Raw genomic sequence first — 20,449 nt, 5'->3', positions numbered from 1 at the left:
CATATTCTCTGTAACATTTCCAAAATCCAAGTGAACAAAACACTATACAAATCAGAAGTATCTACTGATATCTTTCTCCGCTGAGTTTGTTCCTACTATTTGCCACTTGCCGTGCCACTAAGACAAGCTGAAAAGGGCGCATCATGAATAAATATATTAGCCTTTAGGCTACTGTAAACGTTGGCTAACATTGCCTACCTAGCAATGCTATGCAAATGCAATTATGTCCAAAGGTAATCTATGGTAGGCGACTACATCAGGCTACTGCTGATGTCTCCGCATTGCATAGGGGCAGCTGTCTGCGCTGTCTAAAACGTATTTAACTTAAGCCCACAGAGGACAATATAATATAGTATTAATAATACAAATATAATAATGGCGATGTGAGGAGTTGGCTGTAAGTTTAGCCTAGGCTATTTATCATATGTAGCCACAAGTCTCTCCTGCGCTGACTACTTCTCAGTCTCATTCTCTTCTCGTTTTCTGACCATGTCAACATTGAGCAACGAAAATAAGGGAGATTTTCCGGGTTACTCACCCAAAATACAGGGGAATTTCAACATTCGTCTTTCTGTTGCTATCCCTCTGCTGAGAGCAAGAAGTCGTAGGACTACAAAACTGCTGCACTAATTAAACGAGGTGTGAAGCTAAGCTAGGTCTAATGAGATTGTCATCAAATCGTGCTCTCTCCCACACTGTTCGGATCACTCTCAAGCAAAACGATGCTTTAAAAACATATTTTCGCTGCAAGGGCAGGGGGTACAGGACAACAGTAAAGAGACGGCCAAGTCCGATGGGGCTAATGTTATGAAAGTAATAAAATATGGGATATTTTACGGGAAAATATTAAAACAGGAAGACACCTGGAAAAAAGTTGACAGGTAGGCTATGTTTCTGACAGTGGGTGAATCTAGGGCTATTTGCTGTTAGAACGGCCTGTATTGCTGTTGTTATAACGGCCTGCACTGTAGCCTAGGCCTATTGCACAACATAGGCCTACCATCACGTTAAATTTTGTACAAATAAATAAATAGCCTACAGCGATCATACCGGTGCTGTCGCGCTTGTCAATTGACAGCTGCATTAAATAGACCCACCTATGCATTTTCTATATAAACAAAATGGCCGCTGCGAACGTTATTACCTGATTATTACGTAGATCGAATAAGCCTAATTAAGACTACACATCTTGTTCAACTGCTTCCTCTGCCAAAAACTGTTTCAAAATAAAAGTCCTCACTACAATATTTCACTGTTAAACAATTTAACCCTTTAAACTACTGAACTTTTATCTGTTCAGCCATTGTAACTGTTACTTGTCATCAACTATGACTCCTACCCACTGTAGCTAGTTAGCTAAGATAGCTAAGTAACTTGGTTAGCATAGTTAGCATGTTAGCATGCTAGTTAGCATGCTAGTTAGCATGCTAGTTAGCATTTTTAGCAAAACTGTTAAAAACGATTAGCTAAGTTAGCTAAGTCACATGGTTAGCATAGTTAGCATGCTAACATGTTAGCATGCTAGTTAGCATTTTTTGCAAAACTGCTAAAAATGATTAGCTAAGTTAGCTAAGTCACATGGTTAGCATAGTTAGCATGCTAACATGTTAGCATGCTAATTAGCATTTTTTGCAAAACTGCTAAAAATGATTAGCTAAGTTAGCTAAGTCATATGGTTAGCATAGTTAGCATGCTAGCATGTTAGCATGCTAGTTAGCATTTTTTGCAAAACTGCTAAAAATGATTAGCTAAGTTAGCTAAGTCACATGGTTAGCATAGTTAGCATGCTAACATGTTAGCATGCTAGTTAGCATTTTTTGCAAAACTGCTAAAAATGATTAGCTAAGTTAGCTAAGTCATATGGTTAGCATAGTTAGCATGCTAGCATGTTAGCATGCTAGTTAGCATTTTTTAGCAAAACTGCTAAAAATGATTAGCTAAGTTAGCTAAGTCACATGGTTAGCATGTTAGCATGCTAGCATGTTAGCATGCTAGTTAGCATTACTGTTAAAAATGATAAGCGAAGTTAGCTAAGTCACATGGTTAACATAATTAGCATGTTAGCATGTTAATTAGCATAGTTATCATAACTAATAAAAATTATTAGCTAGGTTAGCTAAGTCATATGGTTAGCATAGTTAACATTTTAATATTGTTAGCATGCTAGTTAGCATAGTTACTTGGTTACCATTATTATCTTTAACATAGTTAGCATAACTACTAGCAAACATTGGAGCCATTCCAACTGTTAGTTATCGTCAACTATCTGCCTAAATAATTTAACCATTTCAATTATCAACCTATTTAACTGTTCAGTCATTCCAACTATAGTAAACCTTATCTACCAAGCAAATAATTTAACCATATGAACTCATCATATTTTTGCATTTTCATGCACTGTATTTCCTTCAGGAAATGCTTTTCTAGTTCTTATTCTTCTTCTAACGCACTTAATGCAGCTTCAACCGTTTAACGTAGAAACTTCATTCAAACTATGTTACGTAGGTCTTACTTAGGACATGGGTGCTATGTATTTTTCAGCTTTGTAACTTTTATACTTTTTAAACTATTAATTAAAAACTACTCAAAATTTCCCCATAGACTTAACATGGGCTGATGACATCACAATAGAGCCGTTAAGCAATTAGAATCCTATGGCAGGTGTTCGGGCCACCTGGATCAACTGCCAGTCTCAGGCTTTAAGCATACAAACTGGCCCTATTAAGACTACACATCCTGTCCAACTGCTTCCTCTGCCAAAAACTGTTTCAAAATAAAAGTCCTCACTACAATATTTCACTGTTAAACAATTTAACCCTTTAAACTACTGAACTTTTTAACTGTTCAGCCATTGTAACTGTTACTTGTCATCAACTATGACTCCTACCCACTGTAGCTAGTTAGCTAAGATAGCTAAGTAACTTGGTTAGCATAGTTAGCATGCTAGCATGTTAGCATGCTAGTTATCATGCTAGTTAGCATTTTTAGCAAAACTGTTAAAAACGATTAGCTAAGTTAGCTAAGTCACATGGTTAGCATAGTTAGCATGCTAACATGTTAGCATGCTAACATGTTAGCATGCTAGTTAGCATTTTTTGCAAAACTGCTAAAAATGATTAGCTAAGTTAGCTAAGTCACATGGTTAGCATAGTTAGCATGCTAACATGTTAGCATGCTAGTTAGCATTTTTTGCAAAACTGCTAAAAATGATTAGCTAAGTTAGCTAAGTCATATGGTTAGCATAGTTAGCATGCTAGCATGTTAGCATGCTAGTTAGCATTTTTTAGCAAAACTGCTAAAAATGATTAGCTAAGTTAGCTAAGTCACATGGTTAGCATGTTAGCATGCTAGCATGTTAGCATGCTAGTTAGCATTACTATTAAAAATGATAAGCGAAGTTAGCTAAGTCACATGGTTAACATAATTAGCATGTTAGCATGTTAATTAGCATAGTTATCATAACTAATAAAAATTATTAGCTAGGTTAGCTAAGTCATATGGTTAGCATAGTTAACATTTTAATATTGTTAGCATGCTAGTTAGCATAGTTACTTGGTTACCATTATTATCTTTAACATAGTTAGCATAACTACTAGCAAACATTGGAGCCATTCCAACTGTTAGTTATCGTCAACTATCTGCCTAAATAATTTAACCATTTCAATTATCAACCTATTTAACTGTTCAGTCATTCCAACTATAGTAAACCTTATCTACCAAGCAAATAATTTAACCATATGAACTCATCATATTTTTGCATTTTCATGCACTGTATTTCCTTCAGGAAATGCTTTTCTAGTTCTTATTCTTCTTCTTCTTCTAACGCGCTTAATACAGCTTCAACCGTTTAACGTAGAAACTTCATTCAAACTGCGTTGCGTAGGTCTTACTTATGACATGGGTGCTATGTATTTTTCATCTTTGTAACTTTTATACTTTTTAAACTATTAATTAAAAACTAATCAAAATTTCCCCATTGACTTAACATTATGATTATGACATCACAATACAGCCGTTAAGCAATTAGAATCCTATGGCAGGTGTTCGGGCCACCTGGATCAACTGCCAGTTTCAGGCTTTAAGCATACAAACTGGCCCTATTAAGACTACACATCCTGTTCAACTGCTTCCTCTGCCAAAAACTGTTTCAAAATAAAAGTCCTCACTACAATATTTCACTGTTAAACAATTTAACCCTTAAAACTACTGAACTTTTTAACTGTTCAGCCATTGTAACTGTTACTTGTCATCAACTATGACTCCTACCCACTGTAGCTAGTTAGCATGGTTAGCATAGTTAGCATGTTAGCATGCTAGCATGTTAGCATGCTAGTTAGCATTTTTAGCAAAACTGCTAAAAATGATTAGCTAAGTTAGCTAAGTCACATGGTTAACATAGTTAGCATGCTAGCATGTTAACATGCTAGTTAGCATTTTTTGCAAAACTGCTAAAAATGATTAGCTAAGTTAGCTAAGTCACATGGTTAGCATAGTTAGCATGCTAACATGTTAGCATGCTAGTTAGCATTTTTTATAAAACTGCTAAAAATGATTAGCTAAGTTAGCTAAGTCACATGGTTAGCATAGTTAGCATGCTAACATGTTAGCATGCTAGTTAGCATTTTTTATAAAACTGCTAAAAATGATTAGCTAAGTTAGCTAAGTCACATGGTTAGCATAGTTAGCATGCTAGCATGCTAGTTAGCATTTTTTACAAAACTACTAAAAATGATTAGCGAAGTTAGCTAAGTCACATGGTTAATATAATTAACATGTTAGCATGCTAATTAGCATAGTTATCATAACTAATAAAAATGATTAGCTAGGTTAGCTAAGTCATATGGTTAGCATAGTTAACATTTTAACATTGTTAGCATGCTAGTTAGCATAGTAACTTGGTTAACATTATTATCTTTATTAACATAGTTAGCATAACTACTAGCAAACATTGGAGCCATTCTAACTGTTAGTTATCGTCAACTATCTGCCTAAATAATTTAACCATTTCAATTATTAACCTATTTAACTGTTCAGTCATTCCAACTATATTAAACCTTATCTACCAAGCAAATAATTTAACCATATGAACTCATCATATTTTTGCATTTTCATGCACTATATTTCCTTCAGGAAATGCTTTTCTAGTTACAGTGCATGAAAATGCACTGTACTGTTCTTCCTAGGCTTCTTCTTATTCTTATTATTCCTCTTCTTCTAACGCAGTTAATGCAGCTTCAACCGTTTAACGTAGAAACTTCATTCAAACATTGACGCGTAGGTCTTAATTAGGACATGTGGGCTTTGTATTTTTCAACTTTGTAACTTTTATACTTTTTAAACTATTAATTAAAAACTATCAAAATTTTCCCATTGACTTAACATTGCCCTTTATGACATCACAGCAATTAGAATCTTATGGCAGGTGTTCAGGCCAGCTGGCCCAACTGCCATTCTCAGGCTTTAAGCATACAAACTGGCCCTATTAAGACTACACATCCTGTTCAACTGCTTCCTCTGCCAAAAACTGTTTCAAAATAAAAGTCCTCACTACAATATTTCACTGTTAAACAATTTAACCCTTTAAACTACTGAACTTTTTAACTGTTCAGCCATTGTAACTGTTACTTGTCATCAACTATGACTCCTACCCACTGTAGCTAGTTAGCTAAGTTAGCTAAGTAACTTGGTTAGCATAGTTAGCATGCTAGCATGTTAGCATGCTAGTTAGCATTTTTAGCAAAACTGCTAAAATGATTAGCTAAGTTAGCTAAGTCACATGGTAAGCATAGTTAGCATGCTAGCATGTTAACATGCTAGTTAGCATTTTTAGCAAAACTGCTAAAAATGATTAGCTAAGTTAGCTAAGTCACATGGTTAGCATAGTTAGCATGCTAGCATGTTAGCATGCTAGTTAGCATTTTTTACAAAACTGCTAAAAATGATTAGCTCAGTTAGCTAAGTCACATGGTTAGCATAGTTAGCATGCTAGCATGTTAGCATGCTAGTCAGCATTTTTTACAAAACTGCTAAAAATGATTAGCTCAGTTAGCTAAGTCACATGGTTAGCATAGTTAGCATGCTAGCATGTTAGCATGCTAGTTAGCATTTTTTACAAAACTGCTAAAAATGATTAGCTAAGTTAGCTAAGTCACATGGTTAGCATAGTTAACATGCTAGCATTGCTAACATGCTAGTTAGCATAACTACTAAAAATGAAAACATTAGCTAAGTTAACTAAGTTAAGTATTATCCACCTATTTAACCGTTCAATCATTCCAACTATATTAAACCTTATCTACCAAGCAAATCATTTAACTGTATAAACTATCCACCTATTTAACTGTTCAGTCATTCCAACTATATTAAACCTCATCTACCTAGCAACCAATATAGTTTATATAGTATATATTTTTTGCATTTTCATACACTGTATTTCCTTCAGGAAATGCTTTTCTAGTTCTTATTATACTTCTTCTTCTAACGCGTTTAATGCAGCTTCAACCGTTTAACGTAGAAACTTCATTCAAACTTTGTTACGTAGGTCTTACTTGTGTCATAGGGGCTATGTATTTTTCAACTTTGTAACTTTTATACTTTTTAAACTATTAATTATTAACTTTTAAAAAATCCCCATTGACTTAACATTGCCCTTTATGACATCATCGCAATTAGAATCTTGTGGCAGGTGGCCAGGCCAGCTGGCCCAACTGCCATTCTCAGGCTTTAAGCATACAAACTGGCCCTATTAAGACTACACATCCTGTTCAACTGCTTCCTCTGCCAAAAACTGTTTCAAAATAAAAGTCCTCACTATAATATTTCACTGTTCAACAATTTAACCCTTTAAACTACTGAACTTTTTAACTGTTCAGCCATTGTAACTGTTACTTGTCATCAACTATGACTCCTACCCACTGTAGCTAGTTAGCTAAGTTAGCTAAGTAACTTGGTTAGCATAGTTAGCATGCTAGCATGTTAGCATGCTAGTTAGCATTTTTAGCAAAACTGCTAAAAATGATTAGTTAAGTTAGCTAAGTCACATGGTTAGCATAGTTAGCATGCTAGCATGTTAGCATGCTAGTTAGCATTTTTTATAAAACTGCTAAAAATGATTAGCTAAGTTAGCTAAGTCACATGGTTAGCATAGTTAGCATGCTAAAATGTTAGCATGCTAGTTAGCATTTTTAGCAAAACTGCTAAAAATGATTAGCTAAGTTAGCTAAGTCACATGGTTAGCATAGTTAGCATGCTAGCATGTTAGCATGCTAGTTAGCATTTTTTGTAAAACTGCTAAAAATAATTAGCTAAGTTAGCTAAGTCATATGGTTAGCATAGTTAGCATGCTAACATGTTAGCATGCTAGTTAGCATTTTTAGCAAAACTGCTAAAAACGATTAGTTAAGTTAGCTAAGTCACATGGCTATCATAGTTAACATGTTAGCATTGCTAACATGCTAATTGGCATAACTACTAAAGTTAAGTATTATCCACCTATTTAACCGTTCAATCATTCCAACTATATTAAACCTTATCTACCAAGCAAATCATTTAACCATATAAACTATCCACCTATTTAACTGTTCAGTCACTCTAACTATATTAAACCTTATCTACCTAGCAACCAATATAGTTTGTTTTTACTCTGTATGATATTTTACATCATATTTTTTGCATTTTCATGCACTGTATTTCCTTCAGGAAATGCTTTTCTAGTTATACTTCTTCTTCTAACGCGTTTAATGCAGCTTCAACCGTTTAACGTAGAAACTTCATTCAAACTTTGTTACGTAGGTCTTACTTGTGTCATAGGGGCTATGTATTTTTCAACTTTGCAACTTTTATACTTTTTAAACTATTAATTATTAACTTTTAAAAAATCCCCATTGACTTAACATTGCCCTTTATGACATCATCGCAATTAGAATCTTGTGGCAGGTGGCCAGGCCAGCTGGCCCAACTGCCATTCTCAGGCTTTAAGCATACAAACTGGCCCTATTAAGACTACACATCCTGTTCAACTGCTTCCTCCGCCAAAAACTGTTTCAAAATAAAAGTCCTCAATACAATATTTCACTGTTCAACAATTTAACCCTTTAAACTACTGAACTTTTTAACTGTTCAGCCATTGTAACTGTTACTTGTCATCAACTATGACTCCTACCCACTGTAGCTAGTTAGCATGGTTAGCATAGTTAGCATGTTAGCATGCTAGTTAGCATTTTTTGCAAAACTGCTAAAAATGATTAGCTAAGTTAGCTAAGTCACATGGTTAGCATAGTTAGCATGCTAGCATGTTAGCATGCTAGTTAGCATTTTTTATAAAACTGCTCAAAATGATTAGCTAAGTTAGCTAAGTCACATGGTTAGCATAGTTAGCATGCTAGCATGTTAACATGCTAGTTAGCATTTTTTGCAAAACTGCTAAAAATGATTAGCTAAGTTAGCTAAGTCACATGGTTAGCATAGTTAGCATGCTAACATATTAGCATGCTAGTTAGCATTTTTTATAAAACTGCTCAAAATGATTAGCTAAGTTAGCTAAGTCACATGGTTAGCATAGTTAGCATGCTAGCATGTTAGCATGCTAGTTAGCATTTTTTAGCAAAATTGCTAAAAATGATTAGCTAAGTCACATGGTTAGCATAGTTAGCATGCTAGCATGTTAGCATGTTAGTTAGCATTACTATTAAAAATGATTAGCGAAGTTAGCTAAGTCACATGGTTAATATAATTAGCATGTTAGCATGCTAATTAGCATAGTTATCATAACTAATAAAAATTATTAGCTAGGTTAGCTAAGTCATATGGTTAGCAAAGTTAACATTTTATTATTGTTAGCATGCTAGTTAGCATAGTTACTTGGTTACCATTATTATCTTTAACATAGTTAGCATAACTACTAGCAAACATTGGAGCCATTCCAACTGTTAGTTATCGTCAACTATCTGCCTAAATAATTTAACCATTTCAATTATCAACCTATTTAACTGTTCAGTCATTCCAACTATAGTAAACCTTATCTACCAAGCAAATAATTTAACCATATGAACTCATCATATTTTTGCATTTTCATGCACTGTATTTCCTTCAGGAAATGCTTTTCTAGTTCTTCTTATTCTTCTTCTAACGCGTTTAATGCAGCTTCAACCGTTTAACGTAGAAACTTCATTCAAACTTTGTTACGTAGGTCTTACTTAGGACAAGAGTGCTATGTATTTTTTATCTTTGTAACTTTTATACTTTTTAAACTATTAATTAAAAACTATCAAAATTTCCCCATTGACTTAACATTGCCCTTTATGACATCACAGCAATTAGAATCCTGTGGCAGGTGTTTCGGCCACCTGTTTCAACTGCCAGTCTCAGGCTTTAAGCATACAAACTGGCCCTATTAAGACTACACATCCTGTTCAACTGCTTCCTCTGCCAAAAACTGTTTCAAAATAAAAGTCCTCACTACAATATTTCACTGTTAAACAATTTAACCCTTTAAACTACTGAACTTTTTAACTGTTCAGCCATTGTAACTGTTACTTGTCATCAACTATGACTCCTACCCACTGTAACTAGTTAGCATGGTTAGCATAGTTTAGCATACTAGCATGTTAGCATGTTAGCAATAACGGCGGGGGAACTTATATATTTTTGTTCCATATCTGTATTTTCCCACTGCTGTTGTAACAGCCGAACACACAACAGGTTCTTCCCGACATCGTAAGACAATAAACGAAGGGGGAAAAAGACGATTTGTTCAACTCCACAGGTAGCTATCAGCTATCACAAACGTTAGCGCCGACGTGCCTAACCCGCAGTAATGGCACTGCCCCTGCCGGATTCGTCTCAGCGCATGCGCAGTCTTGATCTCTTGATCTCTGGTTTCTTTTCTCAACAAGTAATGCCTGTGAATGCGGCGATGACGTATTTTGACAGTTGAGTCACTTGTGCGAAGTCGTACTCATACCAAAGAAAGCCAACTGTAAAGTTTGATTTTGTACTTGTAATTTTTGAATTCATATTTTTTTTCCATCCGTATTCTGATGGATAAAATACACACAATATATTTTATGCACGACTGGACTCATTCGAGAATTCACAAATATTTATTTTATGCACAACTACAGACAAATACGCACGTGTATCAAATCTATGGACACGAATATTTTGACAGCTATCCCCCTCCATATTTATTGCTCTTAAAATTCCAAAATAAAAGACTATACAAGTGCAAAGTAATGCATTCTTAGTCAGAGGTAGCATTCAATAAAGTTCAGTAGTGTATAGGTCTAATTGAGTGCCTGTCACTTTAAGACGTTCGTTCCCTTGCAATTATAACACTAACGCAGTTTAAACGCAGCTGATGTATGGATGCAATTCATAACGTAGATAGATAGATAGATAGATACTTCAAGAACTAACGTAGTTAATTCAAATAACAGTTTGTACTTCTCCTTGGGACAAGCACTTTTGAGTCTTGGAAAACACTTTTCCATTTACATCGGGATTTTGCAAACATTCAGAGTCAATAAAATGAGCCCTGAGTAACGAAATTGGCAAGCAGCTGTAAGTAAGCATGCTAAACTCAACATCCAAACAGTATTCTAACGTTAGCTTTGAGATACTGCTTGATTGCATAACTTAACTAAGTTTAGTCTCCTCAATGTACTGTTGCGATAGACCTTAGCAGAGTTAACTTGACTGCAGCAGTTTTGAACAAATTTGCACAGCATGGTCATGATGCTAAGCAGATTTAATAGCAATTTAGCCAGCCGTGTTCTATGCAATGCTTCTATGTGGCAACAACAATCCTTCAACAATCGTGAATATTTTGTGTTAAATGCACATGCAGAGGAGGGGCAGCGGGCTCGTTACGAGAGAGAGCGGGCGGGGCAGGGAAAGGCTGCGTGCGTAAAAAGTGCAGCTCAAAGGATTTTATCTTATCTTTAATTAATTTAAATAGTACAACATAGAACATCAATGTGTGACGGACGGTTTTGTGGCGCCCCACCACAGATTAGTCAACGTATGGGAAACACTGAAGGTGTAAAATTCAAAATATTTGGCAGCGAGCGTTTTGGGTCTGACAAATTGACGCGCATATTTTGCGTCGACGTATTTTTTGCGTCGACGTAATTGATTACGTCGACGCGTTGTCCCAGCCCTAGTGAGCAGGAATCGAACCCCGGTCTCCTGCATCAGAGAGTGCATCGCTACTTCTTGAGCTACACTACTTTTCTTATACAGCTGATGAAATTGTTTATGTTGATTCTATACAGTATATAGAGAGATAGGAGGTTGGGCTTGTGGAACTATAGGCTACATGGTCCTCGCTTTAGATTGGGGGGCTGCAAAATGTACTACAAATAGGTAAGAAAGGTCTTATAAGCATATTAGTTATCCACCTCTTTGTCTTATACACCATTAACAAGCATTAACAAGCTGCTTGTTAACACTTACAACTGTTAACAAATATGCTTGTAAGTAACTTAAAAGGCTGCTTATTAACACTTACAAGCTGCATGTTAACAGTTAGTTAATGTTATTAAAGGATAACAACAGTTAACTAACTGTTAGTAATGAATTGTTAACTGCTTATTATGCACTGTTAATACCTAATAAGCACATGTTATTCTAAAGCGTTACCATAAATATTATTATTATTATGCCTGGTCTATTTCAATCCATTACTATTCTGTATTTCTTTTGTGAAGGAACACATATATCTCTCATGTCATGCCAGCATGTTTAATTCACCTGAATATGGCTACAGTAGATAGAGGCTTAGGCCCATCTGTTGTGCAGTCAACAGGCATGTCACAGCGTGTGCACTACTGCACTAAATTATAGAAACAAGGGACTAATTTAAAGTGCATCTCACAATGAATTCAGAACATAACAATCAAAGATATGGCTGCAACATGGATGTAGATCAGTTCTACACTTTTTTTCAATAACTGTGACCGGTAACAAGCAAGTTACCGGTAAGCATATTTCATTTAATTTTTTCAGGGGTAGAGGAGCAGCATATAGTTGTCACAAGCCTTGAGCGCTCCCTCGCGGCTGTAGACAGTAATGTTTACTCCTTGGTTCATGTCAGTCAGTGTGAATTAACATTAAAAAACATGTTAAATTATATATATTTTGATATATAAGTCACACCTGACTATAAGTCACAGGACCAGCCATACCATGAAAAAAGTGTGACTTATAGTCTGGAAAATACGGTGTGTGTGTGTATATATATAGATAGATAGATATTTTAAAGATGCAAAATGATCAGCACGAACATAGCAAAATGATCAGCACGAACACGGTTGCTTCCAGTGCATTTCTACTGAATTATTTTTGGAATCTGGTCCCTTATCATACCTGTTCATTCGTACTCGTCGCTCGACTTATCATGACTAAATTCAAGATGGCGGCGAACGGTAAACTTCTGTCTGTATAAAGGTACTGTCTGTATAAATCGTCTTGTAAATAAACTACCAGTGCTTTTTCAAAGTTCTCAATGTCTCATTTTAAATGTCAAGGCACTCTAGATGCCTTAAGTGAAAAAATGAGGAAATATCCAACCTACTAAATGCTCATTGAAATATCCAACCTACAGTACATTCAGCTAGTTCGATTTGCATTGAACTCAATGAGCATCAAACCAGCTAATAGGCTAACTGAAAAAAAAAAACACCATGCCAATATCTAGGTATGGTGAAGGGTATGTGATGATGTGGGGCTATTTTAATTCCAAAGGCCAAGGGAACTTTATCAGGATGCGTAGTATCCTGGATCCATGAAATAAGTGGCCTTTAAAAATAAAAAATCTGCCTGCCTCTATGGGAATTTAACATAGGGGTCAAATACTTATTACCCCTGTATTTTAAGGAAGAACATTTATTTAGTTACGATACATTCTTCATTCACTAAGAAAATTGGTGTCCTTAAATGTTGGATTTTTACTCATTTTTTTAATTAAGGTATTAAGATCAATTTCTAACATGATTTTATATTCCTCTTTTTAGTCAACTTTAGCATGGGTTCAAATACTTATTCTCCCCACTGTAAGTGAGGACAAAGGGGAAGGGGAAAAAGGTGCCACTGACCTGCTGTCTGAAGACTGAGAAGTAGTCCTGTGATCCTGCTTCAGTGTGAGGGTTGGCCATGAGTGGGAAGTTTCTTAGACAAGTGACCCACTTCGCAGAGGCTGCACCCTCGTGATTTCCTTCCTCTCTTCTTAGCAAACGCACTGACAGGAAGGCTGAGTAGTAATTCTTAAATGAAATTTCCTGAACCTGCAGTACCAAACAATGACATATAGGGGTTTAACTATTATGTGAATTTAAAGCAAAAAGTAATACCTTCTCATTATAAAGTGTAATTGCATAGTAAATTGAACCCAGGATCTTTTTCACCACGATGAACACTCCCTCGAGAGCTAGATTACGTTGATCAAAGGAGTACCAAGTTTGACCGGCTTTAGCCCTTACAGCCCAAATGGCTTTTTTTTTTATTTTATTTTTTTTATATTTTTTGGGGCTTTTTATGCCTTTAATTTTGATAGGACAGTGGAGAATGACAGGAAGTGAGTGGGAGAGAGAGTCGGGGTGGGATCCGGAAAGGACCACGGGGCGAGAATCGAACCCGGGTCGCCGGCAGCCCAAATGGCTAACAGTGCATACTAAGGGCCAATCACTAGACGACATTAAGGCAAATAAGTAAAAAATGTAATAATTGGAAGTGACATTAAATGATCAGCTGTCAAAAATCTTGAATTTCCCCTTGGGGATCAATAAAGTATCTATCTATCTATCGATCTATCTAAATACACACATGGAATAGACATTTTAGGTCATGGTTTAATCTAAACCATGTACCATAGGCAGCTAGACCATCATTAGCTTCTTTTATCAGTGATTTGAAATTTAAGTGAGAGAGAATTAAGGTTGTGTCATCTGCAAACATAATTGAAGAACATTTGAGCCATTTGGCAGGTCATTAATATAGATGACAAATAATAATGGTCCAAGAATGGATCCCTGTGGGACCCAACATAGTAGTCTTGCTCTGTGAGTTCCAACTCTGTACCCAAACATACTGTTTTCTGTCAAAAATATAACTTCTGAACCATTTGAGTGCAAGATCATTAAACCCATATTTATGCAACTTCTCCAATAAAATATAATGGTTAACAGCATCAAAAGCTTTGGATAGGTCTATGAAGATACTACAAGTAAATTCATTATTATTAAGTGCAGAGGTAACTTTACCGATCTGGAGTGCGTTTCCCGTACAACTATGGAGGTTAGCTTTTTACTGCATCGCTCAACTAACCAACATGTAAGTTACGACTGTTTCCCAAAACTGTCATACTTACATAGTACTTTGTAAGTTTGGACCATGATAGTGTCCTAACTTCAGTAGTCTGGACTAAGGTGGTCAGTGACATTTAGTAGCATGTGAACGGGCACACCTGCACATAACAGAGACTTAATGATGGACTACCCTTAGTTTAATCCGTGAAATCATTTGTTTTTCTTTATTCAGGGTCATGAAGTTAATTCATTGGTTCATATCGGCTTGTAAATTAACGACTGCTTTGAATTACGTTTAACATAAACATAACGTAAATGTGCTGGTGAGACAGTTGTGTACTCTATTGTTATTCACCCCCTTTTCACCCATACACGCTGTCAATTCTGTGGCGCAGTGTGTTGAGGCCGGCTGATGACAGCCGCCGGTGCGTAGCAATTAACAGTACCTGTCCAAGAGTTCGAATCTGGGTTGAGGTTTTGACAACAATATTCGCATCGTTATTTATCTTTTTCTTCCTACTGGTCGGGGTTCGAACCGGCAACCCTCTGGTTAAAGTGATAACCAGTAGGCCACGGCTGCCCCTAAATTCCTCATGAGCTCAGCAGAGCAACGACGTCTCCATAGTGCTACGGAGGCGCTCAGTCGCTAATTGTGAGAGGGGATTTAACTTCTCCACGGTTGAAAATAGTAAACGAGTGTTATTTGTTAGTGTTGCCTCATTAGAGTATGTAGCCCATTAGAGAAATGGTTATATCAATTTGTGGGAAAAGGCTGACTAATGTCTAATTCCTCCCTCCTGGTGATGAACGAGATGAATGAAACAGGCATAGGGAACTAAATAAACATAGTTTAAGCTATGTAAACATCCTACTATTTTACAAAATATCATAAATGGTCGTTACTTGGCATAAGAAGTCATCGCTACCTGTAGTAGATGCAAGTGTATATCACAACCAACAAGATGCAGTCAAATCAGACACGTGGTAAAAAAGTTCAGCAAATTTGGACACTAGTTAAATGTCGAACATGGTATGCTGTGAATTCGCGGGGCATCTGACATGGAAATACAGTATGTAAAATGTGTGACTTTCATACAAATAGGCAATAATCAGGCATGAAAACGGGTCAGGGATGAAAAAGGTGAGAAGGGCGCGCGAAGAGGAAAATGGCCGTTTCATAGCAAAACAAGCGCGAGTGACATTGTTGCCAATAGTGCATAGCTTCCATGGAGTATGAAGTTGCCTAAAACCAGAGATTTATAAAGAAAACAAACTAGAAAATGACTAATTTTTTAAAAAAATACCTTTATTTCTTCTTTTTGGCTTGGGCCTAAGTGTGAAGCTGTTTGGCAACATGCTTCAGCCTGGCCCTCCTCTCCTACATGAGTTTTCTTTCTTTCTTTCTTTATTTCTTTGTGCCTGAAGTTATCAAACATTTCTGAAGATTTCAGGTCTAATGGGCACTTCATAGTAGACTATTAGAATAAGTCTGAATAAGATAAGTCTGAATATTTGTTGGACCAAACCAGGTAATAAATAAACTAGGGTAGAGTAGACTAGGCTTTAATTTGTAAAATTGGTTTGAAATGTTTTAACCTGCAGCCTAGGCTACTTACAGATTGTGGCATTGTGCTAGTGTGTTTAACCAACCAATAAAGTTGTGTGAACAGTGTTCACATTACATGTTAAACCCTGTAGACACAGACTAGGCCTACTGATCAGGCCAGTGAACGTTTCTTAAAATACATTACCATGGCAAACACTGCTTTTGTCACTGAACTCGACAAAACGCAAAAGCCCAGTTTAGGAATATTTAATTAAACTATTTAGTTATTCACATTGGCCTTTGCTATACTGATAAAGTATGCCTATTTGCTTCACCTTTTGTCGATCTAGATGGCTCAAACTGCACGTATAGCCTATTCTTCATCAAATGAACTCAGTATGTCTATATTTCTGTCCAATATCGCTAACTTATCGATAACAGCCTATGCTACGTTGTTACACCAATCTCAACTTCTTTTTCTGGCAGAAGTTGAACGTTTCAACTAGCCCACCTGTGACATCAATAAGCATCTCTCCTCGCCGGGCTCACATTCCAGCTGACATTTCAGACGCATATATCTGTAGTCACACAGACAGGGAGGCTATTCCAGCACAAGCGTTCTGTTCGCGTTGCATCCGTGGCAAAAAATAGCTTCCACTGTTTAATAGGCTAAATGCATAGGGGCTGCATTCACATAATCGTTGCTGAATCAGAGTTTTTAATTTTTTTAAGTTAATTGGGCTCTTGTTCAAAACGGCGAATTTTGCCGAAAGGTGAGGAGTTTTCATGCCTGAATAATGATGTGCTGTTGACATTCACAAAACAGTGAATCACTTTCACTCACTTTCTCTCTCACTGCCCCCCCCCCCCCTTCTTCAGGTTTCTTAAGATGGCGCTGTAAGATGGCGTGCGTCTTGTCGTGCGTCCTGTCGTGCGTTTTGTTTGTTTGTTTAAGTTTTACTCCCGTGTCTAGTTGGCTGAAGTGATTGAATGGTACATCGCATGCCTACTTGGATTACTGGTTTGATCAAAGAGTTTCCAGCGTGCCTGAACTTTACAAAATTCAAGATGAGGAAGTGTCTACTACTGTTACTGCTGCTACTTTGGATAGCCAGATCACTCGCGGCTTGTGGGGGACTCGGAATTGGAATTCTGCAGTGCTCCCGAGATGATCTGCTGCTACTATGGAATATGGATTATTCAGCCCCGAATCTGGAAAACTGGGGAGAACTGAGACGATATAGCCTCAACCACGATTGCCGGTGAGATACTTCGAGAAGGAAGCGGGGAAGGAGAGGAGGAGTTCGGCAGAGGCTGAAAAGACTCACCGGCACATCGAAATGTCCACGGATCCCCTCCATCGTACTTGCCAATGTTTGCTCATTACAGAATAAGTTAGATGAACTACATGCGAACATAACTTGCCAATGGGCGTACAGTCAGGCGAACCTGATCTGCCTCACCGAAACCTGGTTGGATAATAACATCGCAACAACTCAGAGCTCTCTATGGACGGATTCGGATCTCCGCTCAGACTGGATCGGAACACTGTGAGTAGCCTGAAAAGTCACGGTGGTGAGCTGTGTGTCTATGTGAATCAGGAATGGAGCAGAATTGCTGTTGTGAAGGACTCTTGCTGCGCACCTGACTTGGAGCTGCTTGCCGTGTCATTTAGACCGAAATATTTACCCCGTGAGTTTAGTCAGTTATCCCTGCTTGTTTACATCCCGCCCTCAGGCAATGTCACACGCGCATCTGAGACCATAGCTGCGTGTGTCCACAAAATTGAATGCGCATCCCCTGACTCACCTGTTCTTATCCTTGGGGACTTTAATGCCTGTAGACTGAATAAAATACTTCCCACCTACCAATATGTTAAATGTACTACCAGAGGCGATAAAACAATCAACCTCTGTTATGGTAATGTAAAGAATGCATACAAGGCATGTAAAAAACCTCCTCTCAGTACTGCGGACCATAACGTTGTCCATCTCATCCCCGCTTATCGCACAAAGCTGCAAAGGGAGGGTGTTCTTAAGAAACAGGTGAAAAAGTGGGATGATGCTGCAATTGAGACTCTTCAGGCCTGCTTCGAGTGCACTAACTGGGAGGTGCTAACGTAGGGGAAGAGCCTAGAGGAGGCTGCAGATGTGGTAACCGACTACATAACTTTCTGTGAGGCGATGATTGTCCCTACTAAGACTGTTAAGGTATTTTCTAACAACAAGCCTTGGATAACAAAAGCCCTGAAATCAACCCTGAATGAAAAGAAAATTGCATTCTTCTCTGGAAATAAAATTGAGTCCAAACTCATTCAAAATAAACTGAATAAACAATTAAAAACAGCAAAGAGGGAATATAAGGAGAGAGTTGAGAAACTCTTCCTGAAGGGTAAGCCAAGAGATGCATGGCAAGGAGTCAAAACCCTAGCTGGCCTCCCCAACAACAACTCAGCTCTACACACCACCGGGGAAAAAAGACTGCATTGACATGGCAGTATTCCTGCACGATAAATCGTTATAAAATCGAGATCTCGATTCACCCCTGTGCGCGATTTCATTTATATATGACTTCGATTCTCATTTAATTTTACGGGCCGACTGAATCACAAACGCTACTACATTTTTTCTGTGAGTTTTAAAGCGCTCCCAAGCGCTGCAATGCTCTCCCTTCTCTCACAAAGTCCAGGGCTTCACCCTCAGCCAATGACAAAGCGCCTTTTAGTCACGTGTTTCACTAGTGGAGCGAGTATGGTAGTTTGAAAGCCTTGGAGGCTGCAGCGTCGTCGAACTAGTGCGACAGGAAATAAACCAAATTGATGGTGATTTAAAACCAGACTGTAAAAAATACCCAGGTAGCCTACTAGCAGTGATGGGGGTAACGAATTATAAAGTTATGCACGAAGTAAGGTAACGCATTATAATTCAAATTTCAGTAGCCTAATTATTACAGTTAGGCTGAATAACTCGTCCATTCCTACGTTACGAACTACAATATCTCTAAAACATTGACTTATTTCTTCCATAGCAGCACGCAGTGATTGCTTATTTAAAATATAGATTAGCCTAGATGCATTCTTTCATTGTAGAGAGAGCACGCATTCTCTCCCTGCACTGCTCTCCCTCAAATCGCTTCAGCCTGCACCGCTTGTGCAAGGACTTTTCATGCAGACTACTGTCGCGGTGTAGCCTAGACAATTTTGTTCAAAATTGTATAGCCTACTTATCACAACGTTGTCAATCGCAAGCGCTAATTTATTCAAACGTCTCTCTACCGAACTACGTAACTTAATTGGCAAAGGACGTAGAGAAAGCACCAGTTTGATTAATGAACCAGTAGTGGCCTAGAGTAGACTACTGCAAAAAACATTGGGTACTAGTGACAAGAATCAGCCAACCACTCAAACCGAACTGAATGGCCAGGTGAATGTTAATTCTCTAAAGGGCAAGCAGTTCAAGAGTGTGCTAAGAAATCATTCTGTTTTTGATACTGTACTTAAATTGACAATTGACAAGCTCCATTTCTCTACAGATTGAAGCTGTAGCTGCAGTATGTTGATTGACATGTTTTAGTTATGTAAAGACATGTTCAAGGAGTTCAAATAGAGCCTGGATCAGGACCATTTAGTTCAATGTGATATGTACTATTTTTGGTAGCCTACTGTACTTAAATGGCCAGTATTTTCTTTATTCATTGAAGCCTCTATGTTTACAGGTGATGATGCACAATGTGCTATAGGTGCCAAAATCTATGTTTGGTACTGCCAAATTGTTTTGTTTTGTCATGGTTCATGTGTGCAATAAATATTACACTTAGAGGGGGAAAAAATCGTGGCAGAGAATCGTGATATCAATTCTAGGCTAAAAAATCGTGATTCATATTTTTCCCCGAATCGTGCAGGCCTACATGGCAGAGAACCTTAATCAGTCTTAATGCAGGTTTGAGAAATTGGAGTACTCGCAGGAGAGGGAGAAACTGACAAAGGAGCTCACTGCTAGGATGCCGGGCTATGTAAATCGGGAGCTGCAGCAGGCGGAGGTTGAGGTGGTGTTGAGAAGGACGAGGCCAAATAAAGCACCAGGGCCAGACCAGATCTGTGGCCGCCTGCTGAAGGCCTGCAGTAACCAGCTTGCTGGTGTCTATTGCCACCTCTTTAACCGCTCACTGGCTGAACACTCTATCCCCTCAGTCTGGAAATCATTCATCATATGCCCTGTGCCTAAAAAGAGTAACCCCACCTGCGACAATGACTACCGACCTGTGGCCTTAACATCCCTGGTCATGAAAGGCTTTGAGAGGCTAATGATCACACAACTACAGGCGGAGGTCAGTAAGTACGTTGACCCGCTCCAGTTTGCGTACAAACGTCACAGAGGGGTAGACGACACCACACTGACGCTGCTGCATGGAGCTTATACCCACCTTGAGAAGCCCAAGTAATTTGTACGGCTGGTGTTCATAGACTTCTCGAGTGCCTTTAACACTGTGCTCTGTGTATCTAATGGGACAACATCTTATCCAGATGGAGGTCAATCCCCACCTCATACTCTGAGTGCTCTCATTCCTGACAGACAGACACCAGAGAGTGAAAGTTAACGGC

The 20,449-nt window shown here is 37.8% G+C and overlaps 1 protein-coding gene across 3 annotated transcripts in view; it reads right to left on the bottom strand.

The window, feature by feature from the left end:
• Nucleotides 1–20,449, bottom strand: part of nicn1 (nicolin 1) — a 101,442-nt gene that overhangs the window by 46,397 nt on the left and 34,596 nt on the right. For all 3 annotated transcript variants that reach the window (XM_076267923.1, XM_076267924.1, XM_076267922.1), the window contains exon 3: nucleotides 13,095–13,283. In XM_076267923.1, the coding sequence (XP_076124038.1) occupies nucleotides 13,095–13,283 (189 nt within the window). The remainder of the gene's footprint in view (nucleotides 1–13,094; nucleotides 13,284–20,449) is intronic.

Source organism: Alosa pseudoharengus, unplaced genomic scaffold (genome assembly GCF_046254945.1).
Source record: "Alosa pseudoharengus isolate Yale_2024_CS ecotype anadromous, Long Island Sound unplaced genomic scaffold, YU_APseudo_1.1 YU_APseudo_1.1_scf_5, whole genome shotgun sequence".
NCBI lineage: Eukaryota > Metazoa > Chordata > Actinopteri > Clupeiformes > Clupeidae > Alosa > Alosa pseudoharengus.
The sequence above is the reverse complement of the archived record's forward strand: the minus strand, read 5'-3'. Positions and strand labels throughout refer to the sequence as shown.